At 38.6% G+C, this 22797-nt stretch overlaps 1 protein-coding gene and 1 non-coding gene across 10 annotated transcripts in view; one reads left to right on the top strand and one right to left on the bottom strand.

Annotated features, from left to right (window-relative positions):
* Positions 1 to 22797, top strand: part of MLLT10 (MLLT10 histone lysine methyltransferase DOT1L cofactor) — a 213732-nt gene that overhangs the window by 115520 nt on the left and 75415 nt on the right. For 8 of the 9 annotated variants that reach the window (XM_023223168.2, XM_023223165.2, XM_023223164.1 and 5 more), the window contains one exon: positions 4099 to 4194. In XM_023223168.2, the coding sequence (XP_023078936.1) occupies positions 4099 to 4194 (96 nt within the window). Of the gene's footprint in view, positions 1 to 4098; positions 4195 to 21688; positions 21825 to 22797 lie in introns of all 9 variants that reach the window. The other variant, XM_023223172.1, reaches the window with a different exon arrangement.
* LOC111550065 lies at positions 14388 to 14494 on the bottom strand. Its single transcript, XR_002733909.1, has one exon. It is a non-coding gene; the product is annotated as a U6 spliceosomal RNA (small nuclear RNA).

Below are 22797 nucleotides of genomic sequence, written 5' to 3'. Positions count from 1 at the left end.
CAGCACTTTGGGAGGCCGAGGCGGGCAGATCACTTGAGGCCAGGAGTTCGAGACCAGCCTAGCCAACATGGTGAAACCCAGTCTCTAAGAAAAATACAAAAAAATTAGCCGGGCGTGGTGGCAGACGCCTGTAATCCCAGCTACTCTGGAGGCTGAGGCAGGAGAATGGCTTGAACCTGGAGGCGAAGGTTGCAGTGAGCTGAAATCCTGCCGTTGCACTCCAGCCTGGGGCACAAGAGCGAAACTCCGTTTAAAAAAAAAAAAAAAAAGAAGCAGCAGCCAGGCGCGGTGGCTCAAGCCTGTAATCCCAGAACTTCAGGAGGCTGAGGTGGGCAGATTACCTGCGGTCAGGAGTTTAAGACCAGCCTGGCCAACATGGTGAAACCCCGTCTCGACTAAAAATACAAAAATTAGCCGGGCATGGTGGCACATGCCTATAATCCCAGCTACTTGGGAGGATGAGGCAGGAGAATTGCTTGAGTCTGGGAAACGGAGGTTGCAGTGAGCCAAGATTGTGCCACTGCACTCCAGCCTGGCCAGTAGAGCAAGATTCTCTCTCTCTCAAAAAAAAGAAAATTTTAACTTCTGTTTTATTATCCTGATTGAAACCTATTCCAGGCCTAAAACAGTCAGTGGCTAAAGAGAATGGTTTTTTAAAATTCCTCTTAATTGTCTTGGACTCTTCCATGTTTGCCTCTAGGCTGGGGAATAGATACACTTTTATGAGGACATGAGAAGGTGATCGTGAATTTTCTTAAGAAATCAGGACTTTGTCAGCAAGAAAGAGGTTTATGTCTAGTCACTGTTTGGCAGACTTATGTTTTGTTTTAATTACATGCGTCAGATTTTATATTGAGCTCCTACAGTGAAGGCTGCTAGTATCCCTGTAGTCATTTTGCTTTTCCTGCTATCCAGGTTATTTGTTTTAATTTTTATTTGTTTATTATTTATTTTTTTGAGACAGAATCTTACTCTGTCACCTAGGCTGGAGTGCAGTGGTGCGATCTCGGCTCACTGCAACCTCTGCCTCTCCGGTTGAAGCGATTCTCCTGCCTCAGCCTTTCATGTAGCTGGGACTACAGGCACATGCCACCATGCCCATGCCACCATGCCCAGCTAATTTCTGTATTTTTAGTGGAGACGGGATTTTACCATGTTGACCAGGCTGATCTCGAACTCCTGACCTCAAGTAATCTACCCACCTTGGCCTTCCAAGTACTGGGATTACAGGTGTGAGCCACCACACCCTGCCAGGGTTTTGTTTTTGAAGACATTTATATTTTTTCAGGTAGCGACTTTCTCTTATGTAAACATAATCCTCATAGTTGTGTAGGTATTTGTTTTGTATTTAAATTTGTTAGCTGCTCACTATTAGTCTTTTTACCACAGCTTCTTCAGTAAGTTCATTGTACCTCTTAAATTGGCTGAATTTTATTAACTTTTTTCAAGAATAAGTTGTTAGGACTTGTGTTTTCTGATTTCTTTCATAATGGAGGGCATTTTCTTTTGCCTTGATTTTTGAACTGTATCTTGGCTGTATATAATATTGTTGGGTCACATTTTATTTCTCCTAAAAACGTAATGGTCCTGGAATATTGCTGTGGAGATGACTAACGACACCTCCCTCTCCCTGTATTCTGCTAAGTTTAACTACAGTAAGTCTTGGTGCTGCACAATCTCTAACAGAATTGTTCAGAATTTTTTTTTTCCATTTTCATTTTATGGAATTTTATGTTTGAATATACCTTCTGTTCCCCACTCATTGAATTATCTGCTTGAGGGACACATGTTATCCTATGTTTGATTATCTCTGTTTTTTATACCTATCAGATGCTGTCTGCCTGTTTTAATACCGTTTTTAACATTTGCATTACTGTGATTATTTCAAACCTTTCTTTTAACACTTTAAACATTTTCGGCAATGCGTATTCTTTTCCTTGCTGTTTCTATTTTATTTGCTTATTCTGTAATGATATTGTTTTAGTCTTAAATTTATTACTTTGGTTATCTCCCTTCTTACCTTTTCCTATTTTATCTCATTCTTGAGCTTTGTTTGAACTCACGTTATATTTTTTATTTGGCATGCGGACAGTTTTGAGAAATATCTTCATACTCAGTTCTGTATGCTTCTAGGTTGTGATTTTTGGCTATCTCATGCACGTTAGACTCTTTGTATTTTTTTTGCCTATAGTTTCTTTGCCATACAATTTTTAAAATGTTGTTTATGCTTGGGAGACTCACTTTTGACACTTATTCCATTATAATTTAGGTAATTTTTTGAAAATTTTCTCCTCATTTTTGAGACGATGTTTTAAGGGCTATGTATTTTGCATTTTTCTGAAGCCTGTGGGAATGGGAGGGGTACAGTATAAAAGCTTGGGAGGAGGGGTGCAGTATAAAGAGCTTGGCTTAGGGCAGTATGCATTTTTTGTTGTAACTCCAGGCCGGGCTCCCTTTTTTAACACAGTACGTTATTAAATGTCTTGCACCAGGTTCTATATCTCAGGTGTTCGGGTGTATCTTAGTCTTATGGGGAATACCCTAGGATTCTGTTTTATTTTTTATTTTAGTTGTAACTTTTTGAGACATGGTCTCACTCTGTCCCACAGGCTGGAGTGCAGTGGCATGATCATGGCTCACTGCAGCCTCCACCTCCTGGGTCCTCCGCCTCAACCTCCCAGTAGCTAAGACTACAAATTTGCACCACCACACCAACTCATTTTTGTGCTTTTGTGGAGATGGGTTCTCATTATGTTGTCCAGGCTGATGTCTAACTCCTGGCCTCAAGTGATTCTCTCACCTAGGCCTCCCAAAGCACTGGAATTACAGAGGAGAGCCACTACACTGGGCCTCCTAGGATTTTATGTAATTAGTTCTTAGCCTTGATACTTTACTTCCAGTTAGCACCTCTTCACTTTTCCTCCTCTCACCTTCACTTTTTCCTGTTTCTCCCCTGAAGCTAATGCTACTCTTTAGGCAGAAAAAGTAGTTTAGTAGGTAAGAACACATAAAATTGCCTCTCTTCAGATTTGGGACTTTCGGTTATATTCTCAGAATTTTCGGGAATTAAGGGGTAGGATTAAGAGCTGAATCCTATAGCTCAGTCTAGGGCGATTTCTACTCTAACCTGTATAACTCTACAGTAGTTAGTGATTCACACGACAGAACATTTTGATTAAAATTATCTGACATTAAGTTGGACTTCCAATATGTAATTAATTTTTTATTTTATTGAATTCCTTTTTATATTTAGCTCATCAGTTTTAGCACTTTAGAGCACACCCTAACTTTATCTAATTTTTTTGTTGTTGTTGTTAGAGATAACTAATTCATCTATTTTTTGAGTATACCCAGGAAAGAATTTTTTGCTGGAGTTTCTGTGCCTCTAGTTTCTGGAGAAATTCTCATGGTAGAGAAAAATCTGGTATTGTTCAGATGTGAAGTGCTATGTAAACTTTAAAGTGCTATTTTTAATTGTTCACAAAAATATTTGGTGGCTTTTTTGTTGTTGTTGTTGAGACGGAATCTCACACTGTTGCCCAGGCTCGGGTGCAGTGGCACGATCTCGGCTCACCACAACCTCTGCCTCCTGGGTTCAAGCGATTCTCCTGCCTTAGTGTCCTGAGTAGCTGGGATTACAGGCGCTTGCCATCATGCCTGGCTAATTTTTGTATTTTTAGTAGAGATGGGGTTTTACCATGTTGGTCAGGCTGGTCTTGAACTCCTGACCTTGTGATCCGCCCACTTCAGCATCCCAAAGTGCTGGGATTACAGGTGTGAGCCACCGTGCCCGGCCGTATTTGGTGTTTTTAAGAAGAAAAAGTGTATATTTTGCTGAATGTAAGTGTGGCAAATAATTACAGACTTCAGTTGTTTATTAGTATTATTTTAGACTGATCAAGAATAAAAGAGCTGAACTTACTTAAAAAGAAACTCACACTAGTATTACTTGTTTGTAAAACAACACGATGATCAGAGAAAGTGATTTTTGATAGAAGTATTTGTTAATATTTTAAATTACTAGTTATAAAAAAAATTATTGCATATATGGGGTTATAGTTCACATTTAAATTGGATTTTACTTATATTCGTTTTTAGAAATATAAAGAGAAGGACAAACACAAACAAAAACACAAGAAGCCGCCAGAACCATCACCTGCATTGGTTCCATCCCTGACTGTTACTACAGAAAAAGTAAGTTTTAAGAATCTTATTTTGTTTTATGTAATAAGTAGGTATTTTGCTGATTTTCACCTCTAAAAACTGTTTTCATTCCCTAACTTTTCCCAGCTTTTCAACCACATATCAGGCACTTAGAATTCTCATTTCTTTCTTTTTTTTCTTTTTCTTTTCTTTCTTTTTTTTTTTTTTTTTTTTGGGAGATGGAGTTTCGCTCTTACTGCTCAGGCTGGAGTACAGTGGCGCGATCTTGGCTCACTGCGACTTCGGCCTCCCGGGTTCAAGTGATTCTCCTGCCTCAGTCTCCCAAGTAGCTGGGATTACAGGCACCCACCACCATGCCCAGCTGATTTTTTGTATTTTTAGTAGTGATGGGGTTTCACCATGTTGGGCAGGCTCATCTTGAACTCCTGACCTCAGGTGATCCGCCTGCTTCAGCACTCCCAAAATACTAGGATTACAGGCATGAGCCACTGCGCCCGGCCTAGAATTCTCATTTCTCTCTCTCTCTCTCTTTTTTTTTTTTTTTTTGAGACAGAGTCTCACTTTGTCACCCAGGCTGGAGTGCCGTGGCACAATCTCAGCTCACTGCAACCTTCACTTCCCTGGTTCAAGTGATTCTCCTGCCTCAGACTCCTGAGTAGCTGGGACTACAGGCGCGTGCTGCCGCGCCTGGCTAATTTTTTGTATTTTTAGTAGAAACGGGGTTTTACTATGTTAGCCACAATGGTCTCGATCTCCTGACCTCGTGATCTGCCGGCCTCGGCCTCCTGAAGTGCTGGGATTACAGGCGAGAGCCACTGTTCCTAGCCTGAATTCTCATTTCTTACCTTATTCTACCTTCTGTTTATTCTGTGCTTGTCTTCAAAGCCTGTTGTTAAGTAAGGATAACAAGTGGGAACTATCATTGAGACAGATAATTTTGGCTGTGGGTGGACTTCATTCACCTGAGATTTTGAATTCTGGCCTCACCACTTACTGATTGAGTCTTTAGGTTAATTAACCTTGGTGTAACTCAATTTTATCATTTGTAAAGCGGGGGAAATTGTTAGTGAAATTGAATGATAGACTACATGTAAAGCAATTAGAACAGTTTTTGGTTCATAGTGAGAATTAGTAATTATTACATATTATTAGGATTATTATCTCGTGGTTAATATGAAAACAGAGGGAGACTGGGACAGAATAGGCAAGTCGGGAAATGCAGTAGGAGATGAGTCTAGGGTGAGGGGCCCGTTATGCAAAGCTGTATAAACCAGTGTGAGGACTTTGTGTTTAGTTTGCTCAAAAAGTGAGCTATTGGGGGTTTCTGAATTGAGATGTAGTCTGACTTATTTTGAAAGGACCTCTGGCTGCTTTGTTTTGGACAGGCTATGGAAAGTCAGAATGGAAGCAGGGAGGCCATTAGCAAGGTATTTAGTCATCCAGAGAGAGATGGCGGTAACAATAGAGGTAGTGATAGGTGATCAGATTCTGAAAACAAAGGTTGAGCCCACATGATTTTCTTACAGGTAAGTTAGAGGCATATGAAAAAGAGAGGATCCATGGATGATTACAAAGACTTTGGGTCAGATCACTAGAAGATACAGAGTTACTGTTAACAAAGACAGGAAAGAGGGGCAGAAGGGAGGGGGCATACCAGGTTGAGGGGAAAGAAAGGAATTCAGTTTGGGATACGGTTTTAGTTTTCTATTGCAGATGAAATTACTACAGTATACCAGTTTAAAACAACATAAACTTACTAGTTGTCGTCTTGTAGGCCAGAAGTGTGGGTGGACTCAGCTATTTCCTCTAATTAGGATCTCTCAAGGCCAAAATCAAGGTGTTGTATGGTCTGGGTTCTTATCTGCAAGAATCTGTTTCTACCGTTGGTCAGGTTATTGGCAGAATGAATCTGCTTATATGCTTGGTCAGGTTATTGGCAAAATTCGGTTCCTTGTGGTTGGTTGTAGGATTGAGGTGCCCATTTCTTTGCTGCCTGTCAGGTGGGGGTCAGCCCTTGGCTTCTAGAGCCTCTCTTTGTTTCCTTGTGCCATGTGTCACATGATCCCCTCCATCGCATAGGTAGCAATGGCTTATTGAATTCCTCTTACACTTGGAATTTTTTTTTGCATCTCTTTTGCTTTTAGTTGGAGAAAGTTCTCCTTTTAAACTCATGTGATTAGATTGGGTCTACCTGAAAAGTCCAAGATAATGTCCTTATTTTAAAATCCATAAGTTTAATTACATCTGGAAAGACCCTTTTGCCATGTAATATAACATATTCACAGGTTTCAGGGATTAGAATGTGGACATCTTGGTTGAGGGGTGCTGTCCTGCCTTCCACAGATATGTTGGGGTTGAGATGTATCTACTAATATTAGACATCTAAGTAGATATACTGACTAGCCAGCTGAATACCTAGGCTGGTATTCAGAAAAGAGGTCTCAACTTTGAATATTAAATGTGGGAATTGTATGCATATGGAGTTATTTAAAATCACAAGACTGAATGATACCACTAAGGGAGAAGTGAGTGCAGGTGGAAAAGAGAATAGGCCTTAGGAGGCCCAGGACCTCCTGTGTTGAAAGGTCTGGAAGAGGAGGTACAGCCGACAAAGGAGACTGAGAAGAGGCCAGAGTTTGGAAGAAAACGAAGAGGATGTGGTGTGCTGGAAGCCAAGTTAAAGAAAGGTGGGGATAAGTGAACTGTGTCATATATTAAGGACTAGCCCTTTGATTTAGTCATTTGGAGGTCATTACTGACCTTAAACAGTTTTAAAGTACTGATTGAGGCACAAGCCTGAGTGGAGTGCTTTATAGAGAGAATAGGATAGAAAAGTCAGACTGTGTGTATAAATGAGGAGCTTTGCTATGAAGAGGAGCAGAAGAATAGGGAAGTGGAGATAATGAAGGGTGTTTTAAAAATAACATAATTAATAGGACGTTAGGTACACTAATAGGAATGATTCAATAGAGAGGAGGAGTAATGAAATAATAGACAGGAATATTTGCTACAGTGATGTCCCCTAGAATATGAGAAGGGATGGGATTTTGGGGAAAATATCTTTTGATAAATCCAGAGTTTTTTCAGTAAAAAGCAATGCTTTTAGTTGTGACGATTGGAGGAGTATTAGATTTGAGCGAAGAAAAAAAGGCATGAGATAGTTAACTATAATAATGCAAAAGAAAATTGCCACGATGTTTACTATGATTTCTGGGTAGTCACAATGTTCTACCTGAGGTTCATGGTCAAGACTTAAAGGTGAGGGAGATTTACACAGCTTTTTGTTTTTCTCTGTTCTTGTCCATCTCTATGGATGTGGGCACAGAGTAGGATTTGGTCAGGTTGTTATTTTACCATCTGAATATAGCGAATGAGTGAGGGTAAATGCCAGGGGGGTTATAATGATGGATCATTATATTTAAACCCAATGGGTAGGGAAATGAGGACAATAGATGAGTGATAGTATGTATATACTGGTTAATGGTTTCTGGTGAAATTAAAGGATTGTTGAAGGCTGCACACAGTGGCTCATGCCTGTAATCTCAGTACTTTGGGAGGCTGAGGCAGGAGGATTGATTGAGTTTGAGACCAGCCTGGGCAACTCAGTAAGACCCCAAAGATTGTTGAAGTAGTAAAGAGTGAATTAGAAATAGGAAGTGGTATTTAAGAGTATGATGTATAAAATGGAAATTATTGAGGGTTTGAGATTATTTAATCATATCAGAATGTAGGATGTGATCAGGTCATGAGGGGCTGATGTGGGGCAGAAGAGAAGATCATTGGAAGGGAGGCTGTCAAGGAACAGAGAGACTGGAGGTTATAAAAGATTGTCTAGATGTATATTGAATTCTCTAAGCAGTAAAATAACAGTAGTGTTGAAGACTGACAGTAATGTAGGTCCTAAGGCAGTGGTTGGCAAACTTTTTCTGCCAGGGGCTGAATACTAAATATTTTAGGGTTTGTAGGCCATACTGGCTCTTCTTAGTACTCACACCTTTGCTACTGTAGAAGAGAGTAGCCATAGACACTTTGTAAACAAGCGAATATGGCAGTGTTCCAGCAAAACTTTGTTTATGGACAGTGGAACTTAAATTTCATATAATTTTCATGTGTCATGAAATAGTCTTCTTTGGATTTTTTAAAAAAGCCATTTAAACATACTAAAATCATTCTTAGCTGTTGAGCTATACAAAAACAGGTGGATGACTAGAGGGCCTGTAGTTTGCTGTATCCTACCCTGATGATGAGACCTAATGGTTGCTAATGTCTGGTGACATGAGAATTTTTTGCTGGAAGGTTTTAGAGAGTTGTAGAATTAACACTGAGGAATGAGGAAACCTACCTCATTTCCATACCCAGTGATACAAGAGCTGCGGGAGCAAAGTAACATTGAGATAGCGACAGATTAAACAGTGGGTTTCAAGGTCGATCTGCGTTTTTGTTGGAACAAGAATCAGAAGAGATGTTCAGAGAAAAGGATGGGGTACATTGCACCTTGTTCTCAGAGCACAGTGGAAGGCTTTCAGCTGTTGACGGGGAGGGGTGGCAGGTGTGGACATAATAGGGGAGGTTCACAACTGTGTGGAGATGAGGCAGGTGAGGATGGACCTGGAGTCTTTTGATGACTGACATAAAAACAGGGAGAAAGTCATTATCAGATTGACCCTAGTAGACTTCAGGCAAATAAGATGAGGCCTTGAGTGTTTGAAGAGGTTGGATGGAGAGGTAGTATGGGCTCCTTCTTGATCCTGATGGCTGGTAGAAGACTTCAGTCATAGGTTCCTTTTGGGGGAAGGGTGTCATTTTACTGTTGGTTCACCACACTCTTCTCTTTTCTTGATGGAAAGATAGGGATAGGTCAGGGAAAGAAAGGCTGTTTTACCCAGATCTTTAGGGCTCCTTCTAGACTGTATGGATTTTTAAAAATTATTGATACATTGTAGTTGTACATATTTTGGAGGTACATGTAATATTTTGATACGTGTACACAATGTGTAGACTTCGTGGTTGATGGTGGTAGAGCACACGTAAATTGAAAGTCAAGGGAACTTTAATTCGCTACTGTAATTTTTAAATGTCTGTATCATGTAGTGTTTGCACATTTTTAACCTTAGTTTACCATCTCTTACACCTTAGTAAAAAATTCCATTTCCTTTATTTCTTTATTAACTTAGATTATACTGCCTTATATTTTTTAGTGCACTTTTTCTGTGACTAACCTTTAACCTTTTTGTACTAGAAATGTTTTAAAACTAGAAAGTAGCAACAAATATCTACTTCAATATTATGTTATATTAATGTGTTATCACTATCACCTTTTAAATATTGCAACTGTAATTTGCTAGTATAATATTTTCACACAAATCTTTGGCAACAATGGTAGTGGACCACTGGTGATACATAAGCATTGTTCACTAAGGTTGTTATCAAAGGGAGTAAAAGTGTAAGTGTCTTTTTCAGAAACCATAGCTCTTTGTTTCTATGATTGGGGGATTTCAGTTCTTAGGTAAAAGATAATTAGATGGAACACGTGGGCTTCCGTGTCTGCAGGAACTTGATATAGGGAGTCCTTTAATATGACAAAACAAGTAGAGACAGCTTATGTTTTTAGGGAAGTGTGGTTACTCCCCTGATTTCCCCAATTTATAGTATTTCTAAGCACTTCAAACTGGTTTCCTTCTTCCCGTGGTAGAAGAGGACATTGCCAAGGAAAAAAAGGGGAGATGCCAGGTGGGGTAGCTCATGCCTATAATTTCAGCACTTTGAGAGGCCGAGGTGGGTGGACCACTTGAGGCCAGGAGTTTGAGACCAGCCTGGTCAACGTGATAAAACCCTGTCTCTACTAAAAACACAAAAAATTAGCTGGGCATGGTGATGCATGCTTATAATCCCAGCTACTCGGGAGGCTGAGGCAGGGGAATTGCTTAAACCCAGGAGGCCGAGGTTGCATTGAGCCAAGATGGCACCACTGCACTCCAGACCAGGTGACAGAGCGAGACTCTGTCTCAAAAAAAAAAAGAAAGTCTTCGTTCTTGACTAAATAGAGATTTGCTAGCTGTCAATGTTATTTTGGTAAAGAAATTCGTAGATGCTTATAAGCCATAGTTCTCTTTTTAAATTGACAAAATTGAACATCACACCTTGTTAAAAGCAATCTTTAACACATTACCTTTCATTATTATTAGAAGACTTCGTTATTTCTGAGCGTCATTATAAATAGCTCACAATTTTTAGTTGTTTGAATTTTCAGGTAATTTAGCTTTTAAAGTACAGTTTTTGTTTGTTTTAAGGAAGTTTTTCGTGCACCAGAGATACATGATGAGGTTTTTGTTTCTTTCTCTTTGCAAATTTTTAAAAGAGGATAAAGGAGAACCTAATTTTAAGTAAATTTTTTCAATTAGCTGTTAAATTTTGTACTGATTTTTAAAGACTTTCAGAAGAAAATTTTTGGTAAAATAAGTTAATTTTTATGTGTAATTTAAAAATTTTAATGTTTCTTTAAGGATCATCTTTTAAAGAAATCTTTAGAACTTTAAAGTTATAATGAAATCCAAGTGGAGATTTAATATTTGTTTATTAAGTCACTTTATCTCTTTGTTCTTTTCTTGTATTTTACAACACAACACAATTATATTTGAAAGTTAAGCTTTTTTAAAAAGTAAATTTAATTTTGAAGGAAATACACACACACACAATCTTAGGGCCATAAGGCATTCAAAAGTCTAATGTATCATAAATATATTATACATGAAATGTTGCACATATTTAAAATAGAAACATTGATAACATTTTGACATATGTACACATTAGTGAAACTATAACCACAATCACAGACAAGAGTTTCCTTGTGACTTCTTTTAATCTCCTCCCTGTCTTCACATCCCTCCCCAGGTAACTACTAATCTGCTTTTTGTCACTTTAAATTAGTTTGAATTTTCTATAATGTTAAACAATGGAAAAATATAGTATGTGTGCTTTTTCTGTCTGGCTTCTTTCAGCATAATTATTTTAAGATTTGTTCTTGTTGTATGTTTTAATAGTTCAGTTTTTGGCTAACTACAATTCTGTGAATGGATGTACTATAATTTGCTTATCCATGCAACAATTGATGGGCATTCAAGTTGTTTTCAGTTTTGGGCTGTTACAAATAAAGCTGCTATGAATATTGTATAAATCTTACAAGATATGTGTTTTTATTTCTCTTGCATGAATACCAAGGAGTGGAATGGTTGGGCCACATGGTAGGTGTGACTCACCATGGTAGGTATATATGCTTTTTTTGTATGTGTGACGGAGTCTCGCTCTGTCACCCAGGCTGAAGTGCAGTGGTGCAATCTTGGCTCACGGCAACCTCCGCTTCCCGGGTTCACACCATTCTCCTGCCTCAGCCTCCCAAGTAACTGGGACTACAGGCGCCCGCCACCACACCCGGCTAATTTTTTGGTTTTTTTTTTAGTAGAGATGGGGTTTTGCTGTGTTAGCCAGCATGGTCTCAATCTCCAGACCTTGTGATCCACCCACCTTGGCCTCCCAAAGTGCTGGGATTACAGGCATGAACTACTGCGCTTAGCCAATATCTTCATATTTGTTCTTTGTTTATTTTTAGTGAAGTGTTTTTTAAGATCTCCCCACCACCTGCCTTTTTTTATTGGCTTGTTTTCTTATTACTGACTTTTGTAAGACTATGTATTCTGGATGCAGGTCCTTTATCAGATACACATATTGCAGATATTTATCTCACTCTGTGGCTTATATTTTCATTCTTTTAATCTTTTGAAGAGCAGACGTTCTTTATGAAATTTAGTTTATGAATTTTTTTGTGTTTTCTTTTATAAGCTTTTAAAACTGTAATTCAGGAGTATATAGTCATGAAGCCTAGACCGGTTAGCCAAATCTAAAAGAAACTGGCTTCTTATCACAACTAACATGTGAACATTGCCGCCCTTCTTCTCTCCAGAATGACTATAAAAAAAGTTACTGTGGAGAAACAGAAACCTCAATTTGAGGCAACACGTGAAAACCAAAGGAAAAATAGGAATTCAGTGGTTCGTTGGTGAAAGCAGGAAAGTTGGTGCCCTTCACTGTGCTACTTTGCTCTTCTTACTCTTGCGCTTTTTTTTTTTTTTTGAGATGGAGTCTTGCTTTGTTGGCAAGGTTGGAGTGCAGTGATGTGATCCCAGCTCACTGCAGGCTCTGCCTCCCGGGTTCAAGGGATTCTCCTGCCTCACACTCCCAAGTAGCTGGAATTATAGGCGCCGACCACCACACCTGGCTGATTTTTGTATTTTTAGTCGAAATAAGGTTTAACCATGTTGGCCAGGCTGGCCTCGAACTCCTGAGCTCAGGTGATCCACCTTCCTTGGCCTCCCAAAGTGCTGGGATTACAGGTGAGCCACAGTGCTCGGCCTTATTCTTGCCCTTTTTGTTTCTCTTCTTCAGCCCATCCATGTTAGACCCCAATAGTTTTGAACAAACTACCTATTAATTTCTTTGAAGGTTACCACAGTGCTGATTGTTCCTTGCTAGTATATAAAAATCCTGTTGAAATTTCTGTTTATTTTGTATTCTGCAACCTTGCCTAAACTTTTTTCGAGACAGTCTGGCTCTGTTGTCCAGGCTGGAGTGCAGTGGCTCATTGCAGCCTTGACCTCCCAGGCTCAAGCATCCTCCCACCTCAGCCTCCTGATTAACTGAGACTAGAGGTGCACACCACCATGCCCATCTAATCTTTTCTTGTAATTTTTTGTAGAGATAAGTTTCGCATGTTGCCTAGGCTGGTGTTGAACTCCTGGTCTTAACATTTGCCCCCGCTTGACCCCGCAAAATGCTGGGATTACAGGCGTGAGCCACCATGCCTGGCCACTTTAATTTTTATTTCTTTGCTTACATTGGGCTTAATTGGCTCTTCTTTTTCTATTCTGAAGATTAAGGCCAGGCGCAGTGGCTCACGCCTGTATCCCAGCACTTTAGGAGGCTAAGGCAGGCGGATCACTCGACATCAGGAGTTGCAGACCAGCATGGCCAACATGGAGAAACCCTTTCTCTACTAAAAATACAAAAATTAGCCAGGCATGGTGGCACAGGCCCGTAGTCCCAGCTACTCGGGAGGCTGAGGCAGGAGAAGCGCTTGAACCCGAGAGGCGGAGGTTGCGGTGACCCGAGACCTCACCACTGCACTCTAGCCCGGGCTACAGAGCAAGACTCCATCTCAAAACACACACACAAAACAACCGGGTGTGGTGGATCCCCTGAGGTCAGGAGTTTGAGACCAGCCTGGCCAACATGGTCTGAAGCCCTGTAGCTACTAATAATACAAAAATTAGCTGGGTATGGTGGCAGACGCCTGTAATCCCAGCTACTCAGGAGGCTGAGGCAGGGAATCACTTGAACCCAGGAGGTAGAGGGTGCTGGGAGCCAAGACAGCGTCATTGCACTCTAGCTTGGGTGACGAGCAAAACGGTGTCTCAAAAAAAAAAAAAAAAGATGATTGTTCTATCTTTCTTCTTTTCTAATACATACATTCAGTGCGATAAATTCCTCTGTAAATGCTGCTTTCCCAGCATCTCACAAATTTTTATGTTTTATTTTCATTCAGTTCCAAATATTTTTAAATTTCTCTTTATATTTCTTCTTTTACTTATATGTTATTTAGAAGTGTCTTGTTTAATCTCCATGTATTTTTGGATTTATGGCCACCTTTCTGGTATTGATTTCTGGTTTAATTTCATTGTGGTCTGAGAGAGCAAGGCCCTGTATGATTTCTGTTCTTTAAAATTTGTTAAGGTGTGTTTTATGGTCTAGAATGTGGTCCATCTTGGTTAACGTTCCATGTAAGCTGGAGAATAGAAGAATGTGTCATTTGCTGTTGTTGGATGAAGTAGTCTACAGATGTCAATTACATACAGTTGATTGATAGTACTGTTCAGCTCAACTGTGTCCTTAACTGATTTTCTCACTAGTGTATCTGTTAATTTCTGGCTGCGATATCAATTTCTATCAGTTTTTGCTTCATATATTTTGACCTCTTTTGTTAGTCACATACACATTAAGGATTGTTACGTCTTTTTGAAGTATCAACACCTTTATCTTACGTAATTACTCTCTTTAGACCTGATCACTTTCTTTGCTCTTGAGTCTATTCTGTTCATAATTAATATAGTATTTCTGCTTTTTAAAAATCAGCATTAGCATAGTATATCTTTCTCCATTTCCTTTTTATTTATTTTTATATGGAACACTTCACAAATTTGCGTGTCACCCTTGCACAGGGGCCATACTAATCTTCTCTGTATCATTCTAATTTTTGTATATGTGCTGCCGAAGCGAGCACTGTTTCCTTTAAACTCTACGTGTCTTTATATTTAAAGTAGGTTTCCTCTAGACAACATATAGTTGCTGCTTGGTTTTGGATCTGTGACAATCTTTATTTTTTAATTGGGGTATTTAGACCATTGCCATTTAAGGTGACTATTGATATAATTGGGTTAATATCTACCATATTTATTACCAATTTTCATTTTTAAATTTTTGTTACTGTTTTTGTCATTCACAGCTTTTGTGGTTTTTATTGAGTATTTTATATGATTGCATTTTCTTGTCTTTTTTTTTTTTTCACCCTCTCATCACACTTTAAGTGTTTTATTTCACTCTCTCCTTGATTGCATGTTTTCTGAGGCAAATTCAGATATAATTCTTATACTTGTGTCTGTGTGGGTAAGGTGTTTTCCTCTGGCTTCCTTCATGGATTTTAATCTTTGAGCGTGGGAGTGTACTTCCCTTTCCCCCTCCTTTTTCGCATTTATCTTGCTTGGCGTCCTCTAAGTTTCTTTGATAGCTGGTTTGGCTACTGCCATTTGTTTGAGGGGAAGTTTCTGGATGTTACGATTTCAAATATTGCTTCTCCTTTCTTCTACTCCTTGTATTCCCGTTTTAACTATGTTATGCCTTTTGTATACATCCCAGCATTCATGGATATTTTGTTTGCTTTTGTTTTCTAGTCTTTTTTTCTCTTTCCGTTTCAATTTTGGAAGTTTTTATTGTCATATCCTCAAGCTTAGATTTTTTTCTTGAGTTGTGTCCCACTCTACTGATACCCTGAAAGACATTCTTCATTTCTGTTTGTTTTTGATCTCTGGCATTTCTGATTTGCTTTCATTATGCATATGTTCTTGCATGTTGTCTGGCTTTTCCATTAAATTCCTTATCATATTAGTCATAGATTTTAAAAATTCTTGGTCTCATAATTCCAGCATTCCTACCATGTCTGACTTAGTTTCTGATGGTTTTTCACTTTGTTTAAACTGCATTTTTTGCCTTTTGTGTTGTTGTTTCATGTTGAACATTATGTCCTGGCAAAAGGAGCTGCACTATAAATAGACCTTTAGTAACACACTAGTAAATTGTGGGGAACAAGAGGCATCTTATACTTCTATAATTTTTAGTCTTTAGGTGAACCTCTACTACTGGAATGTGAACTGCATAGGGGCTTCTTAGTTATTTTTTTCTCCCACAAGTGGAACAGGATGATGGTTAGAGTCACCTGAAGTTGTACATTTCCCTTCCCTAGGTTAGTTAGGTTCTGACAAAAACCTCCACAGGTTAGAATCTCGTTAAATAGTTTCTCCTGAAAGCAGGCCTTGTTAGGAAAAACAAAGCTCTGGTTATTTCAAAATGGTTCCTTTTCCCCCTTTATTGGAGGGATCTGTGGGGGACTCTTTCTCCGGTATTCACTCTGCGGGCCAGCTAGAGGTCCTAGAGGTAAAATTCACAAAAGTGTGAGGGTCCCCCAAGACCGGGTACCCCCGGAGGTTTTCTTTTTCAGCCTTGTCCACACTGCCTCTAGCAGTTTATCAAGTAAAATAGTTTAGGTTTTCTTTCCCTGGTACTGGTTCCTGCAGAGGTTTCAGCTGCTGGATTTGCTTAGGTAAGTTGTAAGTCTCTCTGTGCATTGATTTGTCTTTCTGGTTTTTTTTTGTTTTTTTTTCTGAATTATACTTTAAGTTCTAGGGTACATGTGCAGAACGTGCAGGTTTGTTACATAGGTATACATGTGCCAATGTGCCATGTTTTTTTTTTTTTTTTCCCAAGACTGAGTTTCACTCTTCTTGCCCAGGCTGGAGAGCAATGGTGCGATCTCGGCTCACTGCAACCTCCGCTTCCTGGGTTCAAGTGATTCTCCTGCCTCAGCTTTCCAAGTAGCTGGGATTACAGGCATGTGCCACCACGCCCAGCTAATTTTTTTGAGACGGAATCTCACTCTGTCACCCAGGCTGGAGTGCAGTGGCATGATCTCAGCTCACTGCAAGCTCCACCTCCCAGGTTCACACCATTTTCCTGCCTTAGCCTCCTGAGTATCTGGGACTATAGGCGCCTTCCACCACGCCCGGCTAATTTTTTTGTATTTTTAGTAGAGATGGGGTTTCACCTTATTGGCCAGGATGGTCTCGATCTCCTGACCTTGGGATCCGCCTGCCTCCGCCTCCCAAAGTGCTGGAATTACAGGTATGAGCCCCAATTTTTTGTTTAGCAGTTTGCCCTATGACCTCTCAATTTACTTATATAAGAGTTGGTGATTTTCAGTTTGTTGAGCTTTGTATTTGTTTTAGGGTAGAGCAGAGACTTCTCTCTCCTCGTATGCTCAACGAGAAACCAGAATCCTAGTATTGGCATTTAACGATATAAACTTTCCTCTTAAGTAGGGCCTTATGAATTTTGATATGTTGTGTTTTCATTTTTATTTAGTTTAAAAAAATACTTTGTGGTTTTCCTTTTCTTCTTTGACCTATGAGTTACTTAAAAGTGTGTTATTTAGTTTAGAAATATTTGGATATTCACTTTGTTACTGATTTCTAATTTAATATTTTTGTATTATATCATTCCTTTTAAGTTTATTGATACTTTTTTGATGCAGAACATGGATTATCTTGTTAAATATTCTGTGTGGCTTTTTTTTTTGGGGGGGGGGGGAGATGGAGCCTCCCTCTGTCCCCAGGCTGGAGTGCAGTGGCGCGATCTCAGCTCACTGCACCCTCCGCCTCCCAGGTTCAAGTGTTTCTCCTGTCTCAGCCTCCCAAGTAGCTGGGACTCACCCAGCTAATTTTTGTATTTTTAGTAGAGACAGGGTTTCACCATGTTGGTCAGTACGGTCTCGATCTCTTGACCTCATGATCCGCCCCCTCAACCTCCCAAAGTGCTGGGATTACAGGCATGAGCCATCGCGCCTGGCTCTGTGTGTTTTTTAAAAGAATGAATGTGTATTGTAGTTGTGTGGAGTTTTTATGTAAATGTCCATAGGTCAAATTGATTTATATTAAGTTGTCTATGTCTTTACTTGTTTTTTGCCTGTTTGTTCTGTCAATTACTGTGAGCAGGTGCAGAAACAATTAGGATTTTTGTATCTTCTTGATGAGTACGCCACTGTATTTTGTTAATACTCTTTGTTGTGAAATATACTGGCTGATATTAATATGGTGAATTTAGCTTTCTTTTGATTAGCTTTAGCTTGATGTTTCTTTTCCCATGCTTATACTTTCCTTGTGCCTCTATATTTAAAATAGATTTCTTTTTTCTTTTTTCTTTTTTTTTGAGATGGAGTCTTACTCTGTCACCCAAGGCTGGAGTGCAGTAGCATGATCTCAGCTCACTGCAACCTCTGCCTCCCAGGTTCAATTGATTCTCCTGCCTCAGACTTCCAAGTAGCTGTGATTGCAGGTGTGCACCACCATGCCTGGCTAACTTTTGTATTTTTAGTAGAGATGGGGTTTCACCATGTTGGCCAGGCTGGTCCTGAACTCCTGGACTCCTGGACTCCTGAACTCCGGAACTCCTGAACTCCTGAACTCCTGAATCCACCTGTCTCGGCCTCCTAAAGTGCTGGGATTCCAGGCGCAAGCCACCACGCCTGGCCTGAAGTTAAATTAACTTAAAATAGGCTTCTTTTTTGTTTGTTTGTTTGTTTGCTTGCTTGCTTGTTTTGAGGGGGTTTCACTCTTGTTGCCCAGGCTGGAGTGCAATGGCATGATTTTGGCTCACCGCAACCTCTGCCTCCTGGGTTTAAGCGATTCTCCTGCCTCAGCCTCCCCAGTAGCTGAGATTACAGGTGTGAGCCACTGCGCTGAGCCAAAATAGGTTTCTTTAAAGCAGCGTATAGTCATGTTTTGAGTTTATTCATTCGTTGTTGCAATCTTTGCTTTTTAATTGGGATGTTTAGAGAATTTACATATAATATGATTCTCTGAGTGGTTGTATTTTACTATAATACGGTTGTTATTATTATTATTATTATTATTATTATTATTATTATTATTATTGAGACAGGGTCTTGCTCTGTCTCCCACGCTGGAGTGCAGTGGCTTGATCTCAACTCATGGCAGCCTCTGCCTCCTGGGTTCAAGCGGTTCTCCCACCTCAGTCTCCTGATTAGCTGAGACTACAGGTGCATACCACCACGTGGCTAAGTTTTGTATTTTTTGGTAGAGATGGGGTTTTACCATGTTGGCCAGGCTGGTCTCGAACTCCTGACCTTGGTTGATCTGCCTGCCTTGGCCTCCAAAAGTTCCGGGATTACAGTGTGAGCCACCGCACTGGCCTCTGTGTAGTTGTATTTTAATCTAACATTTGCTAATCCTTTTCTTTTTGCCCATCATTTCTGTTTCCTTCTCTCTGTCTCTCTCTCTCTCTCTCTCTTTTTCTGCTATATGTTTGATTGAACCTTTTTTGTGATTCAGTTTTGCCTGATTTGCAATAATTTTTTGTTCCATTGCATTGTTTTAGAGACTACGGTATAGCATCATTAGTCTATCAGAGTTTACCTTCAAGCAGAATTATACTAGTTTACATATAGTGTAAGAACCTTGTAGCTATATACTTCTACCCTTTTGGTTTCGTGCTATTTTTATCACTTATTTTTTTTTTTAAACATATGTTACAAAACTCACAATTTATTGTTACTCCTTTTGCTCTACTTCAGCTGTCTTTATATAAAGAGTTCAAAATAGGCCAGGCGCGGTGGCTCATGTCTGTCCTCCCAAGCACTTTGGGAGGCCGAAGCGGGTGGATCACGAGGTCAAGAGATCAAGACCATCCTGCCCAGCGTGCTGAAACCCTGTCTCTACTAAAATGCAAAAATTAGCTGGGCATGGTGGCATGCGCCTGTGTAGTCCCAGCTACTGGGAAGGCTGAGGCAGGAGAATCGTTTGAACCCGGGAGGTGGAGGTTGCAGTGAGCCAAGATTGCAGCACTGCACTCCAGCCTGGCAACAGAGCGAGACTCGTCTCAAAAAAAAAAAAAAAAAAAGTTATGAACAAGTCTTTATTATTTATCATTTTTACTGTATTTGTCTGTTACTCCTTCCTTGTCCCTTTTCACAGTTTCAGTTACCTTCAGTCAACTGAGGTGTGAAAAATATTGAATTGAAAATTCCAGAAATAAATAAATTATAATTTGCACACTGTTTTGAATGGTGTGATGAGAAATTTCACATCATCTTGCTTCATCGAACTCTGTACTACATTTACCATTAGCAATTAACATTTCTAATGCTCTTCATTCTTTTGGGTATATTCACATTTCATTTATTATTTACCTGAAATAGTTCTTTTAGCATTTATTGTAGTGTTGGTCTGCTAGTGATTAGTTCTTTCAGCTTTTATATCCAAAAAAGCCTTTATTTTGTATTTGTTTTAGAAAGATATTTTATAATAGTTGCCCATGGAATTCTAAGTTGACAGTGTTTTCTTTTAGTACTCACCTGTTTTCTAGATTGAATGTTTTTAGGGAAGATTTTGCTTTCATTCTTATCTTTGTTTTTGGCATGTAAGACATCCTTAAAGAAAAGAAAAGCCTGGTTTCTTGTAACATTTCCTCTTTATCATTGGTTTTTAATGATAAATGATTTGATAATGAACTGAGTTCATTTACTTTTCTTCATATTTATTTTTCTTGGGGTTACTTGAGGTTCTTAAACTGTGAGGTTTTTTTTTCTCATCAATTTTATAATTTTTCCTACTATTATTTCTTCAGTTTTGTGGGGATTTTTTGTCGTTTTGATCCCCCCATTCTTTTTGAGTAGTCTAGTAGCATGTAAATTAGGCTACTTAAAGTTGTTCTACAGCTCACTGTTCTTTTTTTTTTTTTTTAAATCATTCTTTTCGTGATTTATGTTGGGTAGTTTACATGTTGTAGTCTCAAGATCGGCTTGGTACAAAGTTTGTGGTTTTTTATGGGACACTTGAATAGTACATAATTTTATTTTAAAATTTTAACCAGCACATTATGTTTTCTAATGGTTGAAGGCATAGCACTTCTTGTCACCAGTGTAGATGACAGAGCCTTGTAGACTAATCTGAAGCAACCATACCTTTTGTAAATAATCATAGCTGCTTTTCCTTTGGTTACTTGTTATAGAGTCGTTATTTAATTTTGGATCTAGTTTTAAATTTTTGTTTGAAGTAAATAATTTTTGTTCCCACTTAATGGTATTGTGTAGGTATATTGGTGTTGCAGCTTATCTTTGGACTAATAGTTGGCCATGAAATAAAAATTACATGTATTCTGAATTAGCCTTTGAAAAGATTAAGTTGCCTATAAATCACAGTGTAGAACAAAGTATTCATGCAGCACTTCAGAGACTCTCAATACAGCCAGATATCCAGTTTTATCTCCAGTAGAAAAGAACAACAACTACAAAAGAACTTATATTTTTTCAGTAGAGCACCAAATGAAGTAGTTTGTATTTTGTGGTCCAATTTGCATGAAAAAATAAATATTATTATGTACAAGAATTACACTCAGAGCAGTGAGATGTTCATACTATGATAGACATTAAGAATACAAAAGTGAGGAAACAAGATTTTGTGAATTTAGTCTTGGGCTTACTCATAGTGTGTCAGCCATCTCCCACGTCCCTCTGGTCTCCTTTTACCTGTCTTTTCCTCGATTTTGAGTTGATTGTTGTATGTTTATAATGGAGTTCCCTAGTGCCATATTATCCCAACAGCACATTATGGAATAAGTACTTTTAAAATCACTTTTAAACATGGAATTAAAATAGAGGTTTCTCTTTGAATGAATCCTGCATTGCCTTAGTGAGTGTCATTATGTATAATTTAAAAATTGTTAACATCTAAAGCTAAAATTCATTTTTTTCATATTAAGTTTGATTATGTTCTGAAATGTAGGTTTGGACATTTTAAAAATGTTCAGTTATGGTTTTAATATGATTTTTTGTCACTGAAATTTGATTGCTTTATTCATTGCTTTCTTTGTAATATTGTTTCTTCCAAATGTCATGTTTTCATGGGTTTTTATGGATAGATTTATACTTGAGGGTTTGAGCAAGGATGCTCTGTTAATAAGTGGGAAAAATGACCATCTCTAATGTAGATTGTCATGTGGAAGTGAATAGTGTATTTTCATTGTAGTACTCTACCCAATTTTCTCTCCATTCTTTATTTGATACACGAACAAAAATACATGAGTGAAGAACACCACTGTGTTTTCTTAGATGACTTTTAAACTTCACTAGGTCATGCAAGGATCAGATGTGAGAGGAATGGAGAACCTCAGGATCAACTCAAGTAATTGGAAAAAGTATTTGAAAAATGAGGTGGGGTGGTTTCCAAATTGACCTGCCCAGCATGGAAAAGGTTCATATTTCTAAAGTAAGCCATGAAGTTTCATCAGCTTAAATGTGATTGGTTTGTAGAATGGGATTTTTTTTCCTTTTAAACTTACTTTGAAACATTTGTTCTTGTTTGTGGATTGTAGTTTGTTAGAATAGTGGAGTCCTTTGTTTTTATGAAATATTTCTTCTATTTAATGATGAATATCCATTATTGGCACTGAGTTAATGGGGGCTGGGGAGGGCAACAGGTTGATAGAAAAGCCGCAAGAAAGATTTGGTTTTCCAAACACTTAATTTCTTCTCTTATTCCTCTTTTTGAAATTGTTTTTGCTAAAAATGCCAGCCATTTTGAAACTTGATTTTATTGTCATGTTCTCGTTTTTCATATTCATCTGATTGTTTGTGTTGAGTGGTGACTGTATGTGGGAAAATTCACTTTTGCATATTTTCAAATTTTTTCATTTTTATAGCAGAGATTTTAGATACATACAATAAAAAAGTATTCACTTATCCAACAAAAATTTAGTGCCGATTATGTTGCAAGCACTTCGCGAACTTTATGCTGTCCATGCCTCAGATACTTTAGTGAACATACTGGCGACATTAAAACCTTTGCCCTAGTGGACTTTATAAACCTTTGATTTCAAAACATGGTGATTAATGTGCATCTGGTATAATACACTTTCATGTATTCGCCATTATTTGGGTATACCTTGTAATAAAAATGATTGCAGAAACTGGAAACTGTTAATACAGATCTTCATCCTTTTTCCTTAACAAATGCAGATCAAGGGAATAATTGAGAGCCACTTTTAGGGATAGTTATAAAATCTTACCTTTGCGATATATAACTTTTTCCTCAACATAACAACTGGAAAAATGATTTCTGTTTCAAATCTTTCTGTTTTTTTGCAAAGGGACCCTCACCTGAATTCTTTAAAAAGTTTCGCTCTGTCCTCCGCTAGCCTTATACATTTATGGATATGGTCCTCTAATGGATTTGTAGCACG

The sequence above is a fragment of the Piliocolobus tephrosceles genome, chromosome 9 (genome assembly GCF_002776525.5).
Source record: "Piliocolobus tephrosceles isolate RC106 chromosome 9, ASM277652v3, whole genome shotgun sequence".
NCBI lineage: Eukaryota > Metazoa > Chordata > Mammalia > Primates > Cercopithecidae > Piliocolobus > Piliocolobus tephrosceles.
Note: the sequence above shows the minus strand (reverse complement) of the source record. Positions and strands in the feature narration are given on the sequence as shown.